General features: G+C 39.1%; 1 protein-coding gene across 1 annotated transcript in view; it reads left to right on the forward strand.

Annotated features, from left to right (window-relative positions):
• The window catches only part of FTO (FTO alpha-ketoglutarate dependent dioxygenase), a 529,759-nt gene that overhangs the window by 174,318 nt on the left and 346,170 nt on the right, over positions 1-9,271 (forward strand). The window contains exon 5 of the mRNA XM_042781732.1: positions 1,895-2,038. Within this exon, the coding sequence (XP_042637666.1) occupies positions 1,895-2,038 (144 nt within the window). The remainder of the gene's footprint in view (positions 1-1,894; positions 2,039-9,271) is intronic.

Here is a 9,271-nt window from a genome sequence, read left to right on the forward strand (position 1 = left end):
AGACTTTGTCTCACGTACTTTGGACACATTATCAGGAGGGACCAGTTTCTGGAGAAGGAACTGCTTGGTAAAGTAGTGAGTCAGCAGAAAAGAGGACAATCGAAGACCCTCAGGGAGATTGGTTGACACCGTGGCTGCAAGAGTGGGCTCCCCCCATAGCAAGGCTTGTGAGGCTGGTGTGGGACCGGGCAGTGTTTCGTACCGTTGTGGTTGCTATGAGTGGGACCCAACTGGAGGGCACCTGACAACAACGATTTCTGTGATTTAATTTTCAGCTTAGTATTTTCTTAATTTGCCTATATTTTTTAGGAGGTCCCCCCCCCCCACTGGTTGATCTGCATATAAATGTGTTATCTGCCAAAAATAGTTTTTCTTATTTTAATATTTTTATGCTTCATATTTTGTTTGTCTAATTAAGGCTGCTTTGATAACACACTTTGGGCATGTTTCGCTATGTGAGTATGATGCTGGCTTTGGTGTTGAGATAAATCTGTATCATGTTAAGGAAGTAGCCACATACATATACGTATATATATATTTTAAATTGAGATTCATATCATGATGCATTTTTATCATGTATTTTATCAAATACTTTTAGGTATGTGTGGTGATTTGCATATATATATTTTAAAATCTATTATTATCTAGCATCATGAGTTTAAAGTCAAGTAGTCCCTGACTTATGACAAGTTTCTGCTCAAGTGACTGTCATAAGCCAGGTCTGATGTAAGTCAAATACCTTTTTTTTTTTTTTTTTAATTAGCTTTCATTATTAATTGCCTTTTATTATCAGTCTCTTTGTAAAGAGTAAATCATAACATTGAACATCTGAAAATGAACATCTGAGAATGATAACAGCAAGTTATACACTGCAACATTGCATGTAATACATATTAATAATGGTAAGATGTACCAAAAAAAAAACCCAAACAAAAGCCTAAAACAGATGGTTGTTAGTGTGTTTCATCAGAACTCAATACATTGTAAGTTGAGGAATGCTTGTGTAGGAATTTGCGTATTGAAATATCCTTGCATTCTTGGAATAAATTCTATTTGGCCGTGGAATAGTATTCTTTTAATGCATTGCCTGATTTGGATTCTATTTTCCTACATTTAGCAATTTTGCATTGGTTTTTCTGTGAGATATTGGTCATTGTATGTGTGAGCTGTCATTTTCAGTTCTGATACATACTATTCTGTCTTTATGAAAAATGTTTTGGAAATTTAAAATTTTCTATGCTCTTAAACAATTAAAAGTGTTTGAAATGACTCTTCCTTAATTGGTTGTCATTGTTATGTGCCGTTGAGTTGGACCCGACTCATAGCGACCCCTCCTTGGGTTGCCGAGGCAGTATCACTACTGAAGTAGATTGCCCAACCTTCCTTCTGACGAGTAGCTGGTGGGTTTGAACCGCCAGCCTTCTGGTTAGAGGTCAAGTGCCTTAGGCACTATTTTTGAAACTCTTAGAGGGTATTTTCCTGGGAGATAGTTTCTTTGACTGCTTCCTCTATTCTGTGTTTTTTTTTAGGCTTTCTGCCTCTTCTCATGTCAACTTTTGGTAATTAATATATTCCTTAAGAATCATCCATTTAATTCATATTCTTTAATTTATTTGCTAGGAACTGGGCAAAATGACTTTTTATCTCCCAAGGTATCAGTGGTTATTTCTTCTTTATTTATTTACATCATTGTATTTATTTATATTATGTGGAAAAATAAATGACACGATAATCTAAAGTATATTTTTTAAAAAAAACTGTGACATAAAAGCAGTACATGCTTCACTTATCATCAGTATTCTATTAAAAATTCAATTATTTCTAAAATAACCATTGTGTACCTAGGAGTGTAGATAAGATATTCCTTTCTGATGACTCTCTTCTCTTTTGACAGGCTCTGAGGAAGAAAGTGACAATGATCCTCACCTTGAAGGCAGAGACCCTGATACTTGGCATGTTGGTTTTAAGATCTCATGGGACATAGACACACCTGGTTTGGCAATACCTCTTCACCAAGGAGACTGCTATTTTATGCTTGGTAATCTTAGGAGGATAAAAATTATTATTGATATTCTAGTGTCTAAGTTTGCATTATTGGGTGTATATTTATCTTTTGAAGTAATCTTTTCAAGCATTTTATAGTACAGGCGTATGTCAGAGATAATCATATGTAGGTTTGGTTCCAGACTATCTCCATAAAGCAAATATTGCAATAAAGCAACTCATACTCAAGTGCATATAAAAGTTATGTTTGCACTATGGTCTAGTAAGTGTGTAGTAACATTATGAAAAAGTTTGAAGGATTGTGAGAATTACCAGATTGTGACACAGAGACCCAAAGTGAACACACATTGTTGGAAAAATGGTGCTGATAGACTTGCTTGACACGATTGCCACAAACCTCCAATCTGTAAAATCCACAGTATCTGCGAAGCACAATGAAGTGAAGCACAATGAGACGAGGTATCCTTGTAATAATGACACTTCTTTATAAGAACATGTAAGTGCTTTTATTGAGATACTGCTGATGGATCAGTGAGAAATTTCTTAACTGTTTTACTGTGTATACAAATTCCTAGTAGTAAGAGAGTTTTTTTTAGTTATGAGTTTAGTTTCTTCTCAGGAACAGGTGACCTAACAATGGGGCCTTTCTCTCCACTTGTCCTTGGTTCTCCGGGACGCTCAATACTAGCTGCCATTGGCACTGTCTGAAGCTGTGGAGGTTTACAGGCTTTAGTTTCTTTCATTCTTTTTTTAAAAATTTTTATTGTGATTTGGGTGAAAGTTTACAGAGCAAATTCGTTTTCCATACAGCAGTTCATACACATTTTGTCTCATGACATTGACTGCGATTCCCCACAATGAAACAGCTCTCTTCCCACTTCCTCCCCGTAGTTACCTCTTCCCTGTGTCCTTCCCTCCCAGGCACTCCTGCTCTGTGCTCCATCCCCTTCTCACCCTAGCCATCTCCTTGTGCAAATACTGCCCTTCTCTTCTCCACAGGCTTGAGTTTTGCTTCTTTGCTGTTAGGCATTCTGCTTTGTTTTGAACTTCCTACTAGTTTCCTGATGTACAGTGTGCAGACAGTACCATTTTTACTCTCAGATCTTCTTAGGGTTTCTTCTCTCCTTGTTTCTAGCTCCTGACTGTTCAGTTTATCTCATTCCTACCTGTCTGGGGAATCTACTCATGTGTTGGTTTTGGAGCCAGGAAGCACCAGGGCTCAAGTACAGTATTTAGGATAAGAATTAATTTCTAACTGATTGGGCATTTGTTTTAGGTATTGTGTAAGGTTCTGGGAGAGAGGTGGAAATGAATCAGTTTGGCTCTTACTCCAGGAATTCAGAGCTCTTTACATGTCCTGCAAATTTCACTCGTTGGCCCATCAGCTTCCTAGTGTTGCCTTATCCATCTGCTACCTATGTGTTCTGGTTCCCTAGTGCCGCTCTGACAGGAATATACCACAGATGGGATGCCTTAACAAACAGGAGTTTATTCCTACAATTTGGAGGCTTTAAGTCCAAGTTCAAGTGCCAGTCTCTAGGGGCTGGGTGAAAGCCCCTCAGCCTTGGGTTGCAGCTCTGCCTCCTGCTCCTGGCCCACTGAAGCTGGAGGCTTTTCTTCACTCAGCTGCTGGCTGCTGAGGCTGACAGACCCAAGGTTGACAAGTAAAAAGACAGTCTCGATGTTACCAACCCATACAGCAGACCATTATTTCAAGTACATTGTAAGTCCCAAGGTCGGCAGAGCATGGCAGGTTGCTGAACAATGACATGGCTACATGCAGGGTCCAAGCATGCCATAAGCCAGAGACCATTCCCCAAGGCTTCTGCTTATATACAGAAAGCAGACCACATTCCCTAAGACAGCTACTCAGCTGCTCACAGTAGATTCCACCATGGAGTTGATTACCAGTCTCATCATGGGGAATACTACATCCAGCTGCCCAGCCAATCAACTAGACCCAGCCAAGTTGACACATAAACTGAACTACCACACTATGTGTTATTTACATACTATTTTTCTCTAAATAATCTCACTTTTTTTCTTTTACGGAAATAAATTTTAAAGGGTATTTTATATCACTACCTAATTAAAAAACTAGTAACACATAGCATAGTTAGATGGGTTTTATAAATCTATAGAGAAACTCGGACAGTATTGTTGAGTGTCTGTTACCTTCATCTGCTGAAGACCCTGAGTCCTATTCTATCATTTTTTAAAAAGAGATTAGGGACTGTTAGAGAGGTGTTAACCATATAATGGCACCAATCTGACACTTTCTTTTTAATGTTAACTGGAGGATTGGAAGATCGTTGTATGTCACTTTCAAACCCTATGATTTGGCTTGAGACTAAATGGGCATTCATTTCTCAAGAAATGATTTTCATCTGGTTGCTTTCTTCAGGTGTTTGTATTAGCAGTTTGCATCTTTGAAAGAAATGTTAGAATGACGTTTTTCATAGCTTTATTATTTTTTTCTGGATATACTAATGATGAGTACCCAGTGTAAAATTTCTACTATCTTCCATTTATTTCTCAGTATCTTATGTATTCTTTTCTGATTTAAATAGCAGAATTTGCTTATTGTAGAGAAAATAAACTCTGAAAAGTATAACATGAAAGAAGAATATGAAAAATCAGATATTCCTGTCTGCTTTCGTATACTCCTTACTAGTTTTTTTTCCTATAAATATATATGAATATAGGAGTAGTAGTAGTAATATGAGTAAGTGCCACATTTGTTGGCAAGTAGTGACAAGTCAGCTATTTCTTTAGTCTTTTCTATAAACCAGACAAAGAGATATTAACTGTATTGCATAAGAAGAAATCAAGGTTGGATGATGTTGCTTGGCCATGGTTATGCAGCTAGTAAGAAGCATGAATTGGAACTTTTGTTTCACTCCACTAAGACTCTGACACCCCGTTTGTTGCCTGGCTACCCCTCACACCCGCCTGGAACCCTTCTCACTCTGCTAGGCTCTGTGCACACCCCCACCGTTATCTCCAGCATGGATGTCTCCCTGTGCTTTGCCTAGTGGCCTTAGGACTAAGTTGTTCAGGAAGAAAGGAAGAGGAAGAAATTCTGTTTGTTTTCCTTTTCATTTCTTTTTAAAGTTATATTTTTCCTGCCATAGATATGGATAAATAATGAAAATATAAGTAATTACACTGTCCTTTTAATGGATGTTATAAGGTATATACATTTTAAAATGTACATTGCATTCTTTTAACTTTTGTAAATAATCAACAGAAGAAATGAGTACTATTATCTTCAGATATGGGTGAAATAGCTGGTATCTTACTGAACTATGCCAAGTGCGGCACAGTGTACACAAAGTCTGCATTTAGAGATTTGCTATTCTATTTCTAAAATGACTCTTCCTCCATCTCCTTTTAAACAAAGCTAAACTAAAAGTAACTGTGGTCTAATGCCGCTTTTTCTTATTTTTTAATTTCAAATACCACAAGGAGCCCCATGGAGGGACCTTAGCACTGTGCTGATACCTGAAATCTGAACTTCACAGCACTTATGAAAAGGAAACAGTTTAGCTCAATTTATAATAATATATTGGTCTGCAGAGGAAGTGCGAGTGAACCCTGCCGTCTCAAGTAAATACTCCAGGGGTGTCTGATGGGGAACGTGGCGGGTGCCTGTAATAAATCCACTGCCCATAGAAGTGAGTGAAGGCCCTGCTGGCAGTGCCTGAGGACACACTTAACTGGGGTTGTCACAGTTTTGCTTTTAAATTGAAGTCTTTGCCATAATCTCAGAGTTAGACATGACCAGATTTGCAAACAGATTTACAATTTTCACTAATTTTCCAACTAGGGCTTCAAAACACACTTAGGAAAACATACACAGACACAGACACACACACACACACACTCATTCTCTGGTCTTTCTCAGACTAGCATGATTTACTTTGCCCCAGATGTTTTCCATAGACTGAATGTAACTGAGGAGTTAAGGACTTAACAGTGGCTTGGAGACAAACTGTGGGTTAGTTTTCTGTGGAACAGATTAGACAGTTCAAAGGACATCAACCAAATTATGTTCATTAACCAGGAGATGAAGGTGGAGGTAGGCTGTTTCCAGACAGAGGTAAGGCGTAAGGACTAGGTAAATGTTTGGGACAAACCTCTTTTTTCTTTCTCCCTTAATTAATTAATTAGTTAATTAATTAATGGTATATGCCACTATTCATGGTTTTGTTCTATCTGGTCTCTTTTGTTTCCTCAAACCTACCTACATCTCATTTTGATTTATCTGTCGTTACTGTAATAATCAACTATTTCAAAACTTCAGTTGCCAAGTAAAAATTCCACTGCAAAAAAAGGGCGAGGGGACAATGTAAATTGAAATGCAGACTGCTTTTTGTTTTGTTTAATTTTGCTTTGTTTCACCAAGCATTAGGGTGGTGGTGTTGTTGTTATGTGCCGTCGAGTCGGCCCCGACTCATAGCGACCCCTCCTTGGGTTTCCGAGGCAGTATCACTACGGAAGTAGGATTGCCCAACCTTCCTTCCAAGGAGTGGCTGGTGGGTTTGAACCGCCAGCCTTCTGGTTAGCAGTCAAGTGCCTTAGCCACTATGCTAGCATTAGGGTAGACTAATGTAAAGGCCGTGGGACTTATTGTCCTCTGACCAGGTTCCAGACTCTGTGTATGATCTGTGGGCTCTGCGACGTTATGCCTTCTCTTCATCTCTGCCACCACTGTGAAATGGGTGCTTAATGATGCTTGATTCTCAAAGTTATTATGAAGATCCAATAAGAAAATATATGGGAAAGTGCTTTGCAACCTACAGTTCAAATGTAGGGGATTATTAGGAAGATTGGGCCTTGGGTTTTGGTATATTGGAGACCCAAAAGGCAACTCCACGATGGAAGGAGGCCAAATGCTGTGGTCTCATCTGCTTCATGCCCTGAGTGTTGCAAGTCTTGCACTTAACTGCTCCATATATATTTCCATAGTGACATAGAGTTGCTACAGAAAAGAGAAATCTCATCAATTGATTCTTGAGGTTGAGAAGTATTAGTATCTAGCCGTTGTTGAATCTGAGCTCTGTGGTAACCACAGTGACCCTGCTTATGGCTCAGTTTACTTATAGAGCCTGGACTGTAGTTTTTTTATGGATTGAGTTTGCTTCCTTTGCATAGCTGTGGGTGAGAGGCAGCCAAACCCAGAGCACTGTGAATGCTTGATGGGGTATAACCTGAAAATGTGCCGCCCTTCAGTTTTTGGCATCAACATGGGCACCCTAGTTGATGTCTTTGCTCCAGCGAACAAGAACAGAGACCTCTAGAAGTTTAAAGTCTCTTAACTGGGGTCCCCCTGGGACTTAACTTGGAAACTGGTATCTTCATAAATCCTCCAGGTGGCCCCCAATCCTGCCTCGATTTAGACATCTTACTCAAAGCAAAAAGCTTTTGTTATTTCTTCCTCTGACCCCATTCCCTTCCTCCCCCAACCTCTGACTGACCAACTGAAATAAAATGTATAAGTAATTTATGGCATAATCATAAATTCAAAATAATTATGCTTTATTACCTTTCATGTGTCTTGAAATGTAGGTGCTATGTTCTGTTTTGTGCCGAGGCAAGGGAATAATACTGAAACCGTAATAAATTATGACTTCAGGCTGCAGTCGGTAAGCTTGAGGAATTGCCATTTAAGTGGAAAGTGCTTGAACAGCCAAATGAGCACCTGTCATGTTTGTTTTCACTTTGAAAAGCAGAAACATGACAGTACAGTTTCAACTGCTTGTCCAATATGAACTTACGGTGTTCTTCCTACCTTCTCAGCAACTACAGTATTTTCTTCTGCTTAGTCCTTTCTTCAGGGTCTAGGATGTATTGTTCCTTCTGAACCTTACACTCTAAAATATGGCCCCCAATGCTGACATTTTCTAATTTGTGCTATCTGGTTTGATACCTGATTTTTTTTTTTTTTTTCATTCATTTGCTGTAGGGAGAAGGTCATGGCTTATGGGCTATGATCTGAGGGTAGGGACCTGAGTGGGTTCCTGGGTACTACCTTGGGAAGATTGATTGATTCCAGCTCTTAAACTTGCTTATCATATCCAGTCTTTTTGCTCATTTCTGTATCATTTATATCTTGAGCTTTACTTAAAATGAATGTGATGAATACTCACTGAGGGCCCGGCACTGTGCGGAGGATTGGAAGTACTTTTCTGTACTCCTCATAAAAAGCCTACTGGGTTGGTAGTCCTCCTTCCTGACCTCTGTTTTCTTCCAGAAAAGGAAATCAGTGGGAATTATCAGCTAATGGGTTGATATTTCTTGTAGGAGTAATGAAAGTGTTCTAAAATTAGATTGTGGTGATAGTTGCACAATCTTGTGAACATACTAAAATACATTGAATTGTGTACTTTGAATGAGTGAATTATATGGTATGTGAATTACATCTCAAAGCTGGTTTTAAAAAAGGAAACTGAGGCTCAAAGGTAAAAAAACATGTTCAAGGTAATATATCTAGTGAAGCTTCTGTTTGAGTCCAGGTTATTCTGAGACCAAAGCTGTTCTCTTAACTGAACCATGCCTCTCTCCTAATTATATAGTAAATGATATCTTTTTTTTCTTTACAAATGTAGAAAATGGCTTATAAGCGCATGAAAAGCTCCTGACAGTTATAAGTCATCAGGAAAATGTGAATCTCAACCACAATGTGATGCCACTTCACACCCACTAAACCTAGTGCCTTGAAGTTGATTCCGACTCATAGCAGTGGCCCTATAGGACAGAGTAGAGCTGCCCCCATAGAGTTTCCAAGGCTGTCATACCCACTAGGATGGCTGTGATCAGAAAAACAAAAAATAACAGATGTTGGTGAAGATGTGGAGAAATTTGAACCTTCTTGCATTTCTGGGGGGAATTTAAAATGGTGCAGCCAGCTTGGTTGGTGGTTATTCAAAAGTTAAAGAATTATCATATGACCCAATGTCTGATCTTCGTAGGGCTGCCATCATAAAATACCATCATGTGGGTAGCTTTAGTGAACAGAAATGCATTGTTTTATGGTTTGAGAGGCTAAAAGTCCAAATCGTGGTATCAGCAGTGTTGTGAGGACTTTTTGAGAGGAACTATTCCATGCCATCAGTGAGTGCTTACTCACTGATCTGCACTGAACACGTTTCCCTTGTTACCCTACTGAGAGGGACCAGGTCTTCGGGAGCAAGGTAAGCACAGGCGTAGCACAGAGTAGCAGGCCGGAAGAGCAGGAGGAAGGGGTGGAACCCAGGAAGCCAAA

Source organism: Orycteropus afer, unplaced genomic scaffold (assembly GCF_000298275.1).
Source record: "Orycteropus afer afer isolate SDZICR_OR568_19922 unplaced genomic scaffold, OryAfe1.0 scaffold00009, whole genome shotgun sequence".
Classification (NCBI taxonomy): Eukaryota; Metazoa; Chordata; class Mammalia; order Tubulidentata; family Orycteropodidae; genus Orycteropus; species Orycteropus afer.